The sequence below is a fragment of the Oxyura jamaicensis genome, chromosome 12 (genome assembly GCF_011077185.1).
Source record: "Oxyura jamaicensis isolate SHBP4307 breed ruddy duck chromosome 12, BPBGC_Ojam_1.0, whole genome shotgun sequence".
In the NCBI taxonomy this organism is placed as follows: Eukaryota; Metazoa; Chordata; class Aves; order Anseriformes; family Anatidae; genus Oxyura; species Oxyura jamaicensis.
In genome coordinates this window covers 12,716,915-12,735,755 of record NC_048904.1, presented here as the reverse complement: position 1 = coordinate 12,735,755, position 18,841 = coordinate 12,716,915, and the positions used below count along the sequence as shown (strand labels likewise).

The following is an 18,841-nucleotide window of genomic DNA, read 5'->3' as shown; positions in this document are numbered from 1 at the left end:
AGTATTCTATCTGTTAAAGCACACAGAGAAAACGATCACCAAAATTTTTTACCTCCTCTAAAAAAAAAAAAAAAAAAAAAGACCACAAAGCAGCTGATTATCTGTGCAATAGATTTCTGGAGTTTTCTCCTAAAAGTCCCTTTTCCAGGTCTGTACCTTAAAAACAAAAGACTTTTTTTCATTAAAAAAATCATCTAAGCAGACACCCTTTACTAGAATTAACACCTTGGTACAAGAGTCTTTTATGCAGTGGTCTTTTGTCCACGCTCAGGTTTCTGGAATTCCCCACTACTTACTTTTCTAACCAATGCCGTTACAACTTGCTCTGTCTGTTTCATATTACAGTGATACATAAATACACTACAGATCTGCCCAGCACTAGAACGCGCTAGGTGCAGGGTGCAGAAGAGGACGCATCACATAGTGGAACTGATGGTACCTCAGGAAAGAAATCAAGCCTAAACCCGTATGAATCAAGATGCCAGACTAATATCCCACTAAAAGAGGAACTAGTAAGGCTGTTGGAGCTGTATTTGCCATTGCCTCCTTTTTTCCACAAAATAAAAAAAAAAATTATGATCATTCATGAATTGGAAAGCGTTACTAAAGCCAGTGAGAAACATTCATAGCTCATCTTGGCTCCGCTTCCAGCCTTTATGTGAATAATGAGCAACTGCTCTTTGTTAAACATTAATGCTTTTTAATGACTGACTGGTGAATAACTTGAAGTGAGCTTGTTCTGGTGCCTCCTCCTCTTCCCCGCGGTCACCATCGCTCTGTTTTAGGTAAGAGGGTACAACTAAAGTTCACTGCCAGCAAAAGGGGAAGATGGGACTCTGCAACACTGACAGAACTTTCATCACTCTAATATTTGCTTATTGAATGAAAACAATAGCACAAAGACATGCTGATATAAAGTGCAATATCTAGTACTGCAGTACAAAAAGCTCCTTTCGCTTAACTTTTGAACCAGCTAGACCAATCTAACTTGAGGAGTTTCATGCCATTTTTCTTACAATAACTTTCAACAAGGAAACACAAGCTTGTCAGAATACAGCAGTTATTTACAAAGGCTAGTCATCCACTTCCTTTCTATTTATTTATGCCCTTTTTAGAGGGTAGTACACAGAGAAGGCAGTTTCTATTTGCTCAAAGTTAACAGCAGGATACTAAAAGAGCAGAAACTAGGTCTAGAATTTAATTCATTCATACAGCTATAGCTGGTCTCAAAAGGTCTTTCAGGAAATTTCAAGTTTCACAGTTAAGTGAAGAGTTACCAGCATGCAACAGATCACAAAAATTAAGTAGTTTAAACTGGGAAAAAAAAAAAAAAAAAAAAGTATTGTTTGCCCTCATCCCGCACATTTTAGGATGTACAGATTACTCAAGAAAAACAGTTTATGTCAAGTCACTGAGAGCAAATTTGAAGAAGAAGCTATCTTTCTCAATGGATTGTAACAAACTTCCTAAAAGATGTTAGCGGAGTAACAGCAGTGATGTCACAATTAACACTACAACTATGCAACAGCAAGATTGCAAGGAAATTATCCTTTACAGTTAACGTACAAGTTTGTCCTTCCAAATGTAAATTAATAGACATGCAGCAGTATCCAGTCATGCCTGCACATTTCAGCCAGCTCATCTATAATGCTCCACTCCACAGCCAGCCAGCAACTTGAATCCTCTCACTTCACACTTCCAATTCTCTTGCTATCTTAGGTAAGAAAAACAGGTTACATCTACATTTTAGGGAAAATTCCGTTTGTACTGAAGACTGTGCTGATGAAATCTTCTTTCAGGCTCCTCTGAGATACAAATGGTGACTTCTTTTAACACAGTGATGTAATTCGAAGGGCAAGTCCTAGTCTAATTCTGCAATAGAGTAAGGACAATTTTGAGAACAAACAATGAAAAGCAAGTCTTCTGTGATAAGCAAGTACAGGAGCAAAAAAAGAAAACCAGAAGAAAAGTTTTATATATTTTGTCCAAGTAAGTAAAGTGAAATCAGTGTTCCTCACTACTTAGTTTTATCTTCAAAGCTCCCCTGCGCAAACAAGACCACTGTAGGCAGAGAAGTTCCATTAGTACTACCGGTGGTTACTCTGAGTAACCCTTCAGATTTCAGTCGGTGAGACCTGGCTCTGCAAAAGCAAAGACACGTGCAAGTCCAGCAGCTGCACAATGGTCGTCTTTCACTTGGAATTTTTTATGTCTCACATGTTCGAGACACCGTGGTGCCAAGACCCAACAAAAATTGGAATATTAAATGCAGAAATATATTCCCCTTAAAATATTATCAACAGGAATGCATCACTGATACTTCACTTTACAACTGATTTAATGTTATTCATGGAGACCAAAGAATAAATGAAACTAAGCTTTCTTCTACACCTTCAGAATGCAAGACTTACACATACCTGCTTTTTAAACGTATTATGAAGATGTGTATTTATTTCTTTGTATACTAAACTCAAAGGCTTACCTGATAGATCATAATCTAAAGCTTCTTCCTCCAACTCCCTAAAAATCTAGAGACTAGCTGATTGTAACTGAAACAACTTGATTATAATTGCTATTAAGCCATGTAAGCCAGTCAAATTTCAAAGGAAAAAAAAAGTAGCAGTAATAATTATCGAATTATGAAAGTACCCACTATGCTGCCTAGATTTTTCAATAGAGTAGCTATTCTTTGGGATGAATTTGCATCATACTATTCAATAACACTGTAAAAAGATGTTCTGCAGAGAGGCTCTTCTAATGTTACAGACAAAGAACAGAGCGAAGACAACCCTACTGTGCTTTATTCCCAATAAATTAACAATTACGGAGGTGAAAGTATTACTAACGGAAGTATTTTCATTTTAAAGGTGCCTGTATCTCACAGGGACATCTGCAATAAGCCATGAATCTGAATAACATCTGAGAACTTGAACAGTACTCTTTACAAGAACCACTATTCTCTCCTTATTCCATCCTCCAAAATTCTTACCGTCTTATTTCTGTAATTCAATAAAATTTCCTTGAATTATTTCATGAAAACATCAAAGACTTATGCCTGACCTGTAAATCAATGTAGGCACTACATAAATTCTTTGTAATTGAACTAACTCAATAATTCCTCTGGAATTCCACAGGACACATCATCCAAGACCAGAGTAAGAAATCACCAGCAAATGATGCTCAGGAGTACAGTAGTAAATAATCCAAAGCTGGTTTACATTAAGCACTTCTGTTGGCAATTAAGAAGACAACAATTTCAAAGATGGACTGAACTCTCATTCAGTAACACTTTCAAGATCTAATGATGTAAAAGAGCACGCTTCCGTACTTCCTTCTGGGCCCCGTCTGCTCAGACATCCCACTGATGTTTTAAAGATGACATTTAGCAAACCCTTGAATTTGCATTGAGAAGCGCAGTGCAGAACTAAACAGCATCTTTTTACCTGTTCCCTCAGATTCACATGCACCATTTTCCTTCATAACAATAGAGCATACAGAAGAGGATTATTTCACAAGCAGTATATAACAAGCGTTCTCTTCTGCTCAGGGAGCAGCTGAAAAGCACATGACATTTTCTCCAATATCAAGGTGAAACCCCAGAGAAGAAAAAATATGGAATGTGCACTAAGTAAGTGCCATTAGTTAAAATGTCTGAGTTGCTCGAGTTAGTACGTATCTCAATAATGTTTTAGTTCCACTGTTGGTTACACTTAATATCCCCAAGAAGAAACACGGTGTTCTTTTAATTAACTACCACCCCAACTGAGGACACCAAATGGAAAGTTAACAGAGCAACACCCTGCACCTTTGTGCAACTGCCTTAACTGCCCGGGAAGGAAAGCTGCCTCGCTTCCCTCAGGTTTGTCACTCACAATTGGAAAGCCATTTCTGTGGCTTTCATTTCAGGCCCTTAAGGCATCCATTCAGAGCTTCCCTGTTACGACAGGAAGAGTCGCGGTCAAGGACACTGTGAGGATACATACCCATCCTTGGTTACATTCTCAGCCTGGTTTTTGAAGCTGTCACTTTGAATCTGCTCCCAACTCTATCGACTTGTCAATTTTGCAGTTACACAAATCAAACACAAAGGCTCTGAGGAAAGCTTCGTATGCATCAACTCTGCCACAGCCCAACAGCCAAAGACTTCTGAAGGTTTTTTTTCCTCCACTATCATCATCACCTTTCCACACATTCCTTACACACCACTCTGCGGAAAGGCCACATCCAGATGTCCTCTTGCTCGCATACACAAAAAGGACACGGAACAGAGATGAAACTCCAGGAGGTTCAGAAAATAAACATAAACCTGGAAGTAATTTCTGAAGTGCCACAGAAGAATGTAAGTCTTTTTCATAGGCTAGTTAGTGTCGCTGACTCAGCTGATGTTGTGCCACTATGGCAGAAAGGGGACTGCTGGTACCACTATGGCTACACAAAGACATTTGCCACGCTGTTTCCTCCAACGGCCCAGAGCTTACTCTGATTTAAGTTATTTTTCCCTTTTATTACCATTTGCACTCAAAACATATGAAAAAACATAACTTATCCAAAATGTTCCCTAACTCTTAGCATGTAGATGTAGCCTAGTGAGATACCCAAATTTAATATTATGCTGGAATTAGAAACATGAAGACAACCACATTACTTGTGCAGACATCTTTCATGTGCCCAACATATATAACTAGGTTAGTTATTTAAATTAGCTTTGAATTTTCTTAATGTAGTATTTTACAAAAACACCAATTTCATCGTTATATTTAGAAATGCTCATGCAAGCATTTTTAAAACATCCATTTGACCTGTCTTTGCAACTTGAAGCTAACAGTGTTGACCCAGGAAAACAAAATGAAATTAATTGAATCTTTCCTAAGTTGTCCAAGATGAAAAAAACATATGGTATTAGAGCCTGTCCAGTGGGATTACCTGCAACTTTTTCAGTTTATGTGTTTTATCTATCTTTAGAAATGATTCTTTAAATACTGAGCAGTCTGTAAGTACACAGGAGCTGGTCTCCTATAACAATATAGAAGTATTTTCCTGTAAAGTTCACAGAGGACAGAGATATCAGAACCTCCAACTTCACCGTTTCTATGTTAACAAGGTCTTCCATGACAACAGGTATGATAGAAGTCTGAAAAAACACATAGCCTTGGTTGATCATCCCACACTCCGTTAAACAATGTGGAAATTGTTTCCTTGACCCTACAGAGAGGCTCTTGCCTGCCGTTATCTAGAACACGGGACTATTCCTTCCCCAGGTCATTGGAACGGCGCGTTTTTGCAGATAAGGAGCAAGCCAGCACCCACTGACAGTGCCACCCGCCTCAAGGGCTCTGACCAGCACAAGCCACGCTGCGCGGTTTTGTTAGTTTTCCCTCTAAGACAGAAAGATGACGAGCAGAAACTTGAAGCAAAGGAACCACTTTTCAGCTTTGGAAGTGAAAAGCTGTATTTGAGAAGCTGTTTAGCACCATAAAGTTTCTAAATTTCCATCTGAAAACATTTAACTCCAGAGGATTTCTTCAGCTGCAGTTGCCAACATTCACCAGGAAAACATTACGCTTACTTCCCAGGAGAAGACCTTTCAAAGCCTACAACAAGAGAAGCTGATCACGAAATAAAGTTGCCTTCAATGACGTTAATAATAAATAAATAAATAAAACACAGAAACCTTTGTTCGCGTTACAGGTCAAGGGCGTAAGACCTCCACTTGAAGTTTAGGGAAAGCATACCTTTTACCCCCTTCCCCTCTAAGTTACCTTCTAACAAGGAGGGACTATTCGGAGAACGATCAGGAACCGCACTCCCAAACCCTGGGGGTGCCAAGAGGCATTTCAGGTAACTTCTCGCACCGAGGCTCAGCCAGAGCCCGAACTGGGCGCAGGGCGCGTGGCACAGCGCAGGGCGTGTGGAGGGAGCGAAAATGGAAGTACCACATGAGGCAAGGCAAGGCCCGCGGGGAGGCACCTCCGCTACCTGATGGAGCTACAGCCAGGAGGAGCGGGCGGCTGGGCTGCAATTTTGGCTGCACGGCAAGGTGTGAGGTTATTCCAGCGCTCCGTGACAGCGCCCTGAAGCACAGCGAGCAGCCCGCTCCGTCCCCAGCCGCCGAGGGCACGCTCACCGCGGCGACCGAGCGGCGACGACACCCGACAGTCGCGACAGAGCTCGCCCGTCGCCTCACCGCACCGGCACGGGGTTCGCTCACCGCGAAGGGCCCCGCCGGTTACCGGTCGGTGCGTGGGGAGGGCACGGGGGGGAAGGACGGGGACACCTCCCCGGGGGGCTTACGCTCAAAGTCGGAGTCGTCGTCGTCGTCGCCGCGGTCGGGCTCCTCCTCGCCGTTGGACTCGGTCTGCATGGGCTCCCCGTCGAAGCTGACCACCCTGCGGCCGCCGGCGGCCGCCTCCCGCTCGCGGGCATCCCGCAGGCGGGTGAAGTACTCGGCGGCGAAACCGACCAGGTCGGCCGGCCGGTGCCGCAGCACCTCCACGGTGTAACCCTGCAGCAGCTCGGTCAGGCCCGGCGGGATCTCGATGCTCATGGTGCCGGCGGCGGCGGGGGGGGGGAGAAGGAAGAGGAGGAGGAGGACGACGACGACGAGGAGGAGAACGCCGCCGCCCCGCAGCCGGTTGTGACGGTGGCGGGCTCGGGGCCTCCCTCGGCGGGCGCCGCCTGACTCCCGCCGCTCCGGTCACACACACGCGGGGGGGGCCGGGCCGCGGCGGCAGCTCCCCGGGCTGCGCAGGCGCTGCGGCGGGCGCCGAGCCAGCATGGAGGCGGGCGGCCGCGCGCAGGCGCCGGGACGCTGAGGGGAGCGGCTCCCCCCCGGCCGGTCCCCGCCTCAATTGAGGGAGGGGAACCGTAGGGGAACGTAGGGTGCTGGGGTGTTCGGCTCCGGTGCCCCTCAGGAGCCCCCCCGCAGCGGGATCCGGGTGCCCCCGGGGAGGTGTTTGCCTGGGTGTGCCGGGGAGGAACCGGGCTGTGCCTCGCCCTCCGCCCCGCTGTGAGGGCTGAAGGGGATGCGAAATGCTTTCGTGTGGTGCTGGTGAATCTGGCTTTTAAATTAATTTTGGGACAGAGCAACTGCTATGATGTGGTAGGGAGTAATTATAAACTGTGGAAGGTGGCGGGCGCTCTTGCTTCTCGTCAGCCAGGATCCTGGACACGCACAAGTGTGTGGCAGAAAGGAGGTTTTTCACAGCTTTCTTCAGGTTAGTGACCCCCTGCGCTAATTTCATCTTTCTTCATCTTTCTGCCAAGCCACAGTGCCCCTGAGTGCCACAAAAGAGCAGAAGAAGGAGGCTTTTTCCCCTTGGTTGTGATTACGCTGAGGCCCTCTGACGCCCTGGTTCCTGGTCAAAATTCAGTCAATGAACACTCTTAAAGCTGCTGAGCACAAGAGAATAACAAGTCCTCATACCTTTGGGTAAAAGCCATAATATCATCTGTGAAATGGTGGCAATAACGTTTGTCTGCTTAACACCAAGCACCCGAGGGCAGGAAGGGTTTTGGAAAAGTGAAACACCTCTTTAATCGCTTACACGTGCGAGCTTTGGAGGTGCCTTGCACGTTCCTAAATGTGTTACTCAGGTTTTTCTTGTATTCTTTGTACAAAACCTCCGTGCTTTGTGCTGTTTGTATGTACAGGGAAGGTCTGGCAGATGCCCAAGGGCAGCCGACTCGCCGCGTGGCACGGGGCCCTTAAGGTTTGACGTTGTTGGAAAGCTGGTCTTGGGAGAAAATAGGCTGTGCAAACACGAGGGGCACAGGGATGCTGGCCTGGTGACGCCACTGCCTGTTGTCAACGTAAATATTTTTGTTTAATTCTTCCTTTGTTTCAATAATAGAAGGACAGAAATCAACTTGTACTCAAAATACGAATTTGACTTAGAAGCCCAGAATTGGCTGAGGCAATTCATCGTGTTGTGGTTTTGTTTGCTCGTGTGCCAAAAGGTCCCCTTGCTTATCCAGATGGTTTTCCCACACTCCCGTGCAAAGATAGTCTGTTCATCACTGTTGCTTGAAGGACATGACTGAGAACACCCAATTTGGTGCTTTTACTGGCTTTATTTTCAGTGAGGAAGGACATTAGGGAAGCTTGTGGCTCTTACAACAGCACCCAGCCTCTCTGTGTAATATGGCTCCCATATTTTATGCCGGTAAGATTACTTCTTGTATGTGAATGATTGAATTAAAAGCAAGCACAGGAGAGCTTTCACATCTCATCAGTTTATCTGGAGGTTTAGTATGAAGCTTAATTTATTTTTGTTGTTGTTTTTTTTTACAGCAGCCACAGTTGCTATGTCCCTTTTCTAGAAAAACAATTAATTCTGCTGTTTAATTTATCACTCCTGCCATATCGTCTTTCTTATGGTCTGAAACAATACAGCAGCACATTTCAACTGCTCAGTGCACGTACTTTAACTACTGATAGAACTGATATGAGGAAATGGTTTTGATCAAAAAGAAAACCATGCTTGGTTAGTCTCATACAAAATGAAGATTTCTGATGAGATCCTTCCTTTGCCAGTTAGGTGCTGCAGATATTACTGGTGGTGAAGAGTTAAAAATGAAATTTAAAAAGTGCTGTAAGAAATAAAGCATTGGCAAGTAGGGTCAGAGGAAGAAAGAATGTCTAATTCCAAGGCAGTACAATTATTTTTCTTTCCCAGTCTTGCACGACAGCCAGCCAGCCACCTGACAATTGACTGCTTTTGGCATTAGTCAGCTCTTGTATTAGCTTCTAACGTTTGTTGATAATTTTCTCTCATTTGTGCCTGTGTATATAAATCTGGTTATTTATATGAAAAAATGTGTTACCAGTAAATATTGTTAAGTCTCTGAAGAGCTACATAGTGTTAGCCTTCTGATATTTACATGTCCACATATAACTAATCAGTTTCAGAGGAATGCAAACAGTAGAGGTCTGTTCAGCCTCTTTCTGAAGGTCACTGGACAAAATAAAAAGCATCCAAGGTCACATGAAGCAGTTTCAAGCTGTTTTACAGCATCGATTATCCCAGTTCTTTATATACTTTTTTTATGAGGGTCTGAATTGATGGCACCTGTAGGCAAGAGACTTGTTTGTGGTGGTTTGTTGTAATGCTGCCTGCTGTGCGTACATATAGCTCATATTAAGCTTACTTTTACCCTAAATTTGCATAACTTTTTTAATCATTGCTATAATAAGCATCCACATTAAAAGAACGCTAGAAAAGAAATTAGGAAATGTATTTGCAGTCTTAGTATGATCCCCTTTATAATAACTAATTAATTCATTATATAATTATAATATATAGAGAATATAATTAGTTATAAGTAATTAATAATAATAATAATTAATTCCTGTAGCATGACCAATGCAATTCCTTTCCACTGGTTTGGAGTGTGTTCAGCACCCGGTATGGAATTATATAGACTGCTGTAATTGCTGAAGCTGGTCCCTACAGTATTCCTAACTATCTATATATATTTAGAATCATATTTTGTCCTAATACTTTCTTAGTATCTGAGAACTATCCAACTTGGGATATTCTATGATTCTATTCCTATATTTATCATGTGTCAAGGCTCCCAATGCTGAGTTGTCTTCCCTTTACTCTACATTTCCTACTGAGTCTTAAGTGACTTTGACGCTCACTTAGTGAGGCTATGATGGAGCCTCCGTGCTTGTCCTAGCAGCAGGAGCAGTGAAGTTGCACGTAAAAAAAAAGCAAAATAGTCTTTGTAATCTTGCACTGGGGAAAAATGATGAAATTAACCCTCCAGACTGGCTCTTAAAAAATAAAATAAATCCCTTTTATGACAAGTAATAATTTACTTCTCATAAACCTTTCAGCACCAGCCAGAACTCAGACGCTATAGAAGCATATGCACATCTTGGATTAATTACACATGCCTTCGAATTCACTACGAGGAATTCAGTACCAGGGTAATGCAAGAGCACGCTAACTGCTCTGGTGGTTGATAGTAGAAAACACAATCTCTTGTTTAAGGGAAGTGGGATTTATTACCATGAGCAGAGCTTTTGCATGTTGCAGGAGGTGACACGCTAGCAAACCCTTTCAAACTGGGTACGTTCCAAAGCAGCCCTGAGTAAAAGCCAGGTTTGGGCCTTATACAACGAAAATGAAATCCTGCCCTTGGCTTGCTGAATTGCGGAGTTCAGTGTTGCGGGATGCTTTTGACACAAAACGTGCTGAGGAATAGATTCAGCAGTGGCTTTGGAATTCAGCGGTTGGTTTGGTTTCCAGTTATTTGTTAGTTCTGGGTGGAAGGAAGAATCATCTTTCATTCCGTGTTTCTCACACTGTCCTTCCAGTCATCTATGGCCAACCATTGTTGGGACCGGTTATTAGGGGTGCAGTACCTTGAGTCTGACCCACTTCAGGCTTTATGGATTAATCCAGTCAGAGTCCAGAGCATCTTAGCACCACAGGTAGTAGGGTTTTTTTGCTTTGTCCTGTGCTTCTGCTGTTCATAGTAAAAAGCTGTAGACCAATATAAAGTAATTTAAAGGCCACATTGGTAAGTATGGAAACATTAAAACACAGGGAGTTGAACATTGTATTTGGGATCAAGTAGGCAGGGTTGCACGCCATTTTCATGTGTTTCCTGCAGGTTAAGTTCTTCAGTTTACTGCAAAGCCCCTCCACCTAGCATCATGGAACCTAGAGTTGAGGGCAAACAAAATCATTTGATGATCTTATGCGAAGTGTTGTAAACCTCAGGTCTTTATATTTTCTACATCCGCCCTCTGTGCCAGTCTCTCCTCCAAAGGCAGCCTGCTTTGTCCCCGTGATCACATTAAATGCTCTTTTCTGTACCTACTCAAATTTTACTATGCTTTTCGTGCTTGCACTTCTGAGCTCCACATCTCAAAATTTGGACTCACCTCTGCTTTACATGGCAGAAAACTGCCATTTTTTTCTCTAATACATAGTGAAAGTACATATATGTTACTTGTGCTCAAGGTACAGAAAACTTCAGAGTTTTCATTTTAGCAGAGAGTGTAATGCTAACGAAAGAGTGATGTGGGGCTTGGCTACCAGAATGCAGAGATACTTCAAAACAATGCACAAGATAAACCAGCTTCTCCTGCTTCTGTTTGTTTTTATTCTTAAGACAGTACTAAACCTGAGAAACCAAAGCTTTGTTTCTCTAATGAGCCGGTTTGCTTGTGGCAGTAAGCAAGATTCAGTGTATTTCTTGTTGGCTTTTGGCGTGAGTAGAATGAGTGCTGAGTATTTCAATAAATGATACAGAACTGTCTGTCACTAGTACCAAGACAGGAGGAAAAAAGTCAGCCTTTGGAATAAATATATATAAATACTGCTTTCAGCTGAAATATGTTACTTTGCCACTACCTTTAGTCAATCAAACATATTTTGGATAATTCTTGGGAAGTTACTTTGCTGCATTCATTGATAGATCTCAAAGTAGGAGAAACATCTGTACCAATTTTCGGATTTCCATTGACATAATTTGGTTTGTGAACACTGATAACATTGATTCTGTTGGTAACAATTACGATTTTTCAGGTTGTACAAATCATTAATTCTAAAATATCTGATTTTGTAAAACATTTGTCCTAGGCATTACCTTCATGTAAACATAAATGTCTCTGAACATCAGTCATATCATGCATAAGATATAAAATCCCAGATGTGTGGATCTAGATAAAAGTACTGTCTGTGACATCAGGCATGTGGGACAACCATGCTGTTTAAAGCACTCTGAACAACGCCACTTAGCAGTTGTAAAATTTATGGTTTCCACATCAGAGAAGCTGTAAGTAACTGCACTCCAATGTGTAAAGAGCAAATATGCAAATAAGAACCTAGCTAGTCATTGGGTTCTCTTGAATACAAAGTGAAAACTGTACCCACTTTGGCTGGACTTTTGTTTCTGTCCTCTGCAATGAACACATTGCATGAAGAACTCTCCAGTGAAGTTGGTATGAAGAGAGCTTGTGGAAATGGACCTCTGTGCATGCCCCACAATAACCTGTCAGACACAAGGTAGCCCTAGCCCTGCTGCACTGGCTCTGCAGAGGTTACAATACCCAGGCATTGATACAGAATAAAGATAAAACATCTGTAGATTTTCTTTCTAACAGAAGACAGCAAATTAGCTGGCCTGCATTATGTTCAAAACCTAAATCTGAATCTGAAGTATCAATTTCTGTCTACGTTTGTCAGCAGATGCTGTTCAAACAGAGGTTTTGTTGGGATTAAGGGGTGTGTCCCTGCAAAAGACCTCTGAAATTCGTTTTGTCCTTGTGCCTTTGCTTGCTAACCTGCGACTGTATTTATTCACATACTTGTCCTTTCCCTCCGTCTTCTCACCTTGCTGCCTTACACAGTTCAGGTTACCAGCATTTCCATGATGCAGTCCAGAGGTGCCGCTACCCGTCCTTTGGCGTACTTCTGTCTATCGCTATTGCTGGAGCTCCTATTTTCGTATCTCCTGTTGTCACTGTTGTCCATTGAGTGTTATTAACTCTGCTGTACAGACACCTTTGCATTTTCCCATGCATCATGTACGTTCCGTAGCTTCTTGCCAAATAACTATTGCCATTCCCCAAACTTCAGCTGTCAGGTTTATCCCAAATGTATAGTCTGTACCCTCGCCTCCTCTGATGTGGCAGGCCCAGCCTCCTTTCACAATAAGCCTGTGACTCTTCCCTCGTCTTTCAGCACCCAGTCCCTTGCAGTTAGGAGGCACAACGTCTGTGCTCTTTGGCCTCGCTTTACGGTGAGTGCAAGAAGAGAGCCATTAACACATTTCACTGTTTCCAGTGTTTATGTCCCTGCCCCTCCCATTTCGTGCCCACAGATCCGCTCCATGCCGAGATTTGCAGTGCACGAAGATGCCATGGTGCTGTGCTGTACAGCGCGTGGATTGTTTAACCAATCCTTCCAGCTCAGCACAGCGTGTTGACTAATTCTAAGCACTAAAATTGCAGTATTAGGTATAAATTGCAGCAGTAATAAATGAGACTTTGTCCACCAAATCCCCAACATTTTATATTTTATTCTGAAAACCTTTTTATGGGCTCTACTACATCTGTTAGCACTTATTTTAATTAAATGTATAGCACAGCATGCAGTTCAGTTAACCAGTGCTCCACAGCTCCATTCAGCTTTCAGAGAAAATTAGTAAGCAGTTCCAACTGCATTTTTCTGTCATTCTTCACATGCTGTGCTTGAGCATACATTATAAAAATGTTGATAGAGGATTATATGTCTCGGGGGAAGATAATGGGAATGTGAAAGTTCTTTCTTCCAGGCCATTTTTCCAAATTAGTTTAGGTTCTTGAGTTTTATAAAAGTACTTGATGGTTGGCTGCCGTGTGGATGTCTTTGTTAAAGGAATGGGTGTTCTCAGCTTCCAAGCCAGAGGATTATAGATGTTTAGATCCATGTTTAGATCCCTCATTGGTCATATCAGCAAAAAAATGATGGGTTTGTAGGGCTGAGAAGTGCTTGCTGCCTTCCACTATGAGTTAAATCCTGTCTGTATCAGAAACTAATTGGATGGGTGTTGCTTGTACAGTGCCTCTCCTGCAACTTTGTGTGATTTTCATCCCCAAGGCTATCAGCCATACAGAGCTGTATTAGAAAAAGATGAAGAGATCTGGTTTTAGAGAATGCAGCAGCACAGTCCTTCCTTACAGCTGGTTTGGTGTGTCTCTCCATTGACATCTAGTGTCCACACAGAAGGCTCTTTAGATTCCTCACAGCTACGTTGGCAATATTTATCACTAAACTTTGAATGATTTCTCCATGCGTAGTTATCAAGATTTCTTATTAATAATACCAGGTCAACCAGCTGGTGAGACCGATGTGGAAAATGCAGGAATCCTCCTACACTTAACATTTTGTGTTACGCAGTGACATCCATAGATTTATGTGTTCAGTTTCTCTAGAAACCTTTTCAGTGCTTTGTAGTCCAAAAGTGCTAGCCTTTTTCGTGTTTTCCTGGGAATATCTGCAAAATACTTTCAGTCTGTTATCTTTTCTCAGGGCATACAAGAAGCTGTGAACAATATAGATTGATGAAATCTTCCTGTAATCAGGTATTACTCTAATTATCTTTAATTAAGCAAGAGTCTCTTTCAATGATAGAAACCTCTGTTAAGCCCTGTCTTCATTACACCCCCTTATATGCCTAAAAGCTATTTAATGAACTCTTTTTATCTACTTTTACAATAATAATGAGTTATTTTCATATTTATCCAGAATACAGTGTAAATTTGAAGTTGCTACAAAAGGTTTTGCTGTTTTGCTTTTGCAAAATCTTGAGCAGCGGCAGTGAGCAATGAATCACATTGTTACTGTATGCCTTGCCACACAGGCACCTCCACAGCACTTCCTCCTGCTCCGGCAGTCAGCAGCAGGTGCTTACGTTGGGGTGGTGCACACAGGAGTTACCCTAGAATCGTACTGCCAGGTCCTAGACCAATGTGGAAAAGCCCTTCCCTACTCTGAAAGTTCTGCATGTGTTCATATTTTGAGCATTTCCAATGCCAGGATCCATTTTCAAAGACAGTCATTACAAATAAATTATTTTATGAAGGCTTAAAAAGGTTTGTTGCCCTAATATTTGATACTTCATCTCTTCAATCATGAGAAGAAAATGCAAGCAATTAAGGTCTTGCTATCCAAATGTGGAACGTGCAGGTATAGACATCAACTGCAGAACTTTTAGCAAACATCTGTGTTGGATCACTGACTTTTATTTTCAGTGCTCCAGGGGTTTAAAACTTGCAAGAGTCTTGGTTTTGCTCTTCTATTCTGTGATAAGATCAGAGTGGGTTGGGGGGTAGGATTTCCTACATAGAAAGTCTCCCAGCCTTTCAACCAGCAAATTTTGGTGATGAGTTTGTCTTTATTGACGGTCTGAAGCGCAGCAGGTGACACCCATTAGCACTCTGCTTCCAACAGTGACTAGACAATTAGGACTAGCGCAGCAGTCTTCTTAGAGCCAGCTGGTGTTGGGAAGAAATCTTGGCCAGGAAGGTGATCAGAGCAATTCAGCTGCCCAGAAAACAACCAGCCCGTTTTTCCAGCATTACAGCCCCAGGAGAGGCGCAGGACAGGTCCCGGGTGTACCCTGCGCATGGCTCCTGGCCAGGACTGGCTCTGGGACTCCACGGGCTTTGTGGACTCCGTCATTTCCTGGCTGTTATTGTGATCCATCCTTTTGGCCAGCCTTGCCTCAGTGTATTATAAGCTCTAGGAGAGCTCTTTCTCCCTTTGGTGACACCTGCTGCAGTGGGGCCCTGTCCTGGAAACTACTAATGTACAACTAATGAGGCCGTGCCGTGGAGCAATAGGAAACTTCTGCTGAAAAAGAGCTAGATCAGCCTTCAACCTTTTCTGTGAAGGTCAGAGGAGGGTGATAGGATATTTCCCCCACTTTCTGGAAAAGTATCTGTCATCAGTTTCTATGGACTGTCAAATATTTACCCTCTTACTCCTCTCGGTGTTATATTATTTTAAAATACTGTTACATTATCCCAGCCATCAGAGAATCTGTATTGAAATTACCTGCTGAATCAAGAGGTCCAGAGTAAGACTGACAAGATCATTTAAATGTATCCTGCTGAGAATATTCATAATTTACCTAGAAAGCCAAACATGTGATCGTGAGCAATAAAAGAACGTGACATAAGTCATTTCATTCAGAGCTGCGAATTGTGTGGGTACTGGCAAAGCCTTTACCTAGCAGCTGCTTTACAGTGGGAGTTACAGACACATTTTGTGTGTGCCCCTGTTGTGATCCTTCGGCCACCCTGACTTTTCAACCCTAGCAGGACTCGGTGTTGCCAGCAAGCCCAAATCCTGCCTCCGTGGTGCCGTGGCTGCAGAGCATCGCGTTGCTGCAGCAACACATCAGCTTCCCTGGGGACCGCGTTGCCTCGGCGACACCAGGCAGGCTGATGCTGCTGGAGCAAATCTCAAGCAGCCGCCCCAGAAAGCAGGGCAGCCCTGGCCTTTCGGGGAGAACGGTGACTGGGCAGAGGTGGGTGGCCTCTGGGTGGGACCACTGGGTTTGGAGGCAGAGCCTGGCATGCATGATCCCTCTCAGGTGGCCAGGCGAGGCTGCTGCTGAATGGAGCTTGCCATTTAGTGTGCTAGGATAGGACAGCGGGAAGGACAATGTCAGCAGGAGGGATCAGCTGAAGGGAGCAAGTGCTGAGGCCATCGTCGTTGGTTTATAGAATCAGATATATTGCGGCATCAGAAATAACTGGGGAGCAATGTCGCGTGTCGCGCTATGCATCTACAACTGGAGGTAATCAGGTGCGTTCATCTGAGAATAGCCCAGCATTGTATCACGGTGGATAAACATTACACCTTGTCTTGTAGGCAGAGGATTAAATATCGATTTACATAGGTGAATACCTGTGTTAATGCTGTTAGACATACGGCTTCCCACCTGGGTGACTGCAGGCAGTCCAGCAACCAGACCCAACTGGTAGGAAAATGCTGACAGGTCTTCAAGAGCCCTGAGACCCTTTATCACAATGGTGATCGTGGAGATCGGCACCAAAATTCCTTCTGGGGACCTCACTGGAGCCACCCGAGGAACTGCTCATCAGAGGAAGGGGTTCAAAGTCTGATGTGTAGACATCAGTTAGCCGCAGCACATGAAGAGCAATTTGAAAAGCAAAAAGATGGTAAAGGACAGAAGAATTTATACAAAAAGTCAGGTAATTTGCTGATAATTTGTCTGTTCTTGTGGGAATCTTCTCTCCCTTTACACTATTGGATTGAGAAGCCTCATGCCCACTGTAATTAGCTCTTGAATAAATAACGTTTTTTGAACACAAGCCTCTGTTTCCTGTTTTTGTGTGTTAGCTCTATTTTTTTTTAAGCTTTGCACTGATTCTCACAGAAGAGCATAGCCTGCTTTTAGGGATCTAGTGCTCCTTTTAGCCTCTGGGAACATCACCATATGCTGCAGTGTTATGCCTCAACTGTATTAACATACCTGTTTTAAAGTAAACATTTCCTCTGTACTTATAACTGTGACCTTACTCCTTGACGTAGGCTTGTCTTTCTGATATTTAGCCTTTCTCTCTGAGCCCTTTGTGCATTTTTGTCAATGCATTAGCTGTCTTTATTCTCACAATGAAAGCTATGCTTGTGTTTATAAAGGATTCCTGAACTGTGAGAAATGTTTCTCAGTGAGTGCGGTTTTGCATCATTTACCCTTGAAAGGGTGCAGCTTTCCCTGACCTCTTGTTTTCTTGTTTTTTTTTTTTTTTTTTTTTCTCAATGACTCTGGTAACTGCATCAGTAGCCTTGGGATTCACATTTTCCTTTCACATCCAGGAAAGATCCAGCCTTCGCTTACCCTCTCCCGGCTGAATCACGTATCCGGTCCGTCCTTCTGTGAGCTTTCCATGGCTTAACCACACCGCGTTTGTTCTGGTTCACAACAAAATCCACCACAAAGTTCATTTTCCTTTCTCATCCTTTCACCCACCACTTCCCTTTGCTATGAATTTCTCAGTCTTCCCTCTTTATGCGTCAAACAAATTTTGTTTCTTCCCTATCAAAATCCTTTATGACCTCTCTTCAGTCAATCCTTCGCAGAATCCACCAGTGGTTGTCCTGCAGCGTTGTCCACTGTCCCGTCCCCAGCAGACGTGGCAGTGGTTTCTGGATCTCCTCGTCCCAGCTGGGCAGTGCTCTCTAGAAACGTGTGGGGAGGGCTGGTGCACAGAGCCCTTCGTGCCTCCTTGATCCTGGGCTCCCACCTGACTTGAGGTGTTCATCTGTGTTGTGCCCCATTCTTAAACTCAGAAAGCCTCGGAGAAGAGACTTGTCTTTTGTTCTCTTCGGCACGCCGAGAAACTGAAAAATAACAGCTCCCTGAGCTGCACTGCTAGTAACGCGTCCCAAACATGCATGGTTGTGGTTCTCGTGTCCCCTCAGAGCAGCTTGGTCCCCACACTGGTGCTCCTCCACGTTGTCTGCAGTTAGCAAGGGGGTTCCCTTGCCAACACACAGCAGCAGCGGCAGTTCCTCGATGTTCAGTTTGCAGTCAGAAAGAAACTGGGGGCAACGTACAGAAAGAAAAACCAACTGTCACCTGTCTTTCTTAACACCCTTGTAAAGGTGACCGTTTTTATGAGTCATAGCTAACGCAAACCAGCTGGAAAAGATACAGCCTAGGCCTACACCATGGCTTAGAGAAACCTAAAAGAGCATTTAGTATTCACGGTACGTCTGCATTATTAAAATAAGCCCCCGTCAGTCTGAACTCAGTCAAGTCCTTTTTCAGGTTTTGTAGAGTTAATTTCTCTTGTCACCCGGAGCAATCCTTAATGTGCAGAACGCTGACTTGTCAATGAAACGGGAAGATTGGTGGCAGGGTTTGGTTCTGGCTGTGTGCGTGCAGGAGGATCTCAGCGCAGGGGATGTGCATTGCGGTTGTTCCTTTGTTCGCATGTAATGGGATGAGAAACAAGAACGTAATTATGCCCTGTCTCACTCGATCTCCTCCCTGCCTCTATGTATTTGAACTCTGAAATAAAGGCAAGTGGTAATGCAGCTTTTTCTGGCAGCTGAGAGCATCCCCGAGGCAGATCAGAAGTGATGCTGCCCAGATCATTGCACGTTGTGCAGTTTCCATCTGATAAGAGCTTCCCGCTGAGCCATCTCTCATGGCAGGGAATGTGGCCATTACGAACGGCATTTAAAGTACCTAAAAATGATCAAAGTCAGAGGCACGGTGTTTCCTGTTTGTTTTCCTTGTATGTTTGACAACCCCGTCAGAAAGTGCTAGCTTTGCTTTTTCCCTGAGCAGCTGGCTGATTTCT

The 18,841-nt window shown here is 43.6% G+C and overlaps 1 protein-coding gene and 2 long non-coding RNA genes across 4 annotated transcripts in view; 1 reads left to right on the top strand and 2 right to left on the bottom strand.

The window, feature by feature from the left end:
• Positions 1–6,748, bottom strand: part of PRKAR2A (protein kinase cAMP-dependent type II regulatory subunit alpha) — a 54,294-nt gene extending 47,546 nt beyond the window's left edge. Inside the window, exon 1 of the mRNA XM_035337961.1 lies at positions 6,292–6,748. Coding sequence (XP_035193852.1) covers positions 6,292–6,544 — 253 coding nt within the window. The 5' untranslated portion in view covers positions 6,545–6,748. The remainder of the gene's footprint in view (positions 1–6,291) is intronic.
• Positions 6,749–6,865: 117 nt separating this feature from the next.
• Positions 6,866–18,841, top strand: part of LOC118173434 — a 23,430-nt gene continuing 11,454 nt past the window's right edge. Inside the window, exon 1 of one of the 2 annotated variants that reach the window (XR_004754183.1) lies at positions 6,866–7,214. This is a non-coding gene — a long non-coding RNA (uncharacterized LOC118173434). The remainder of the gene's footprint in view (positions 7,215–18,841) is intronic. The other variant, XR_004754184.1, reaches the window with a different exon arrangement.
• Positions 13,045–16,120, bottom strand: LOC118173436. Its single transcript, XR_004754186.1, has 3 exons — positions 15,732–16,120; positions 15,558–15,633; positions 13,045–13,616 (listed from the first exon to the last, which is right to left on the bottom strand). It is a non-coding gene; the product is annotated as an uncharacterized LOC118173436 (long non-coding RNA).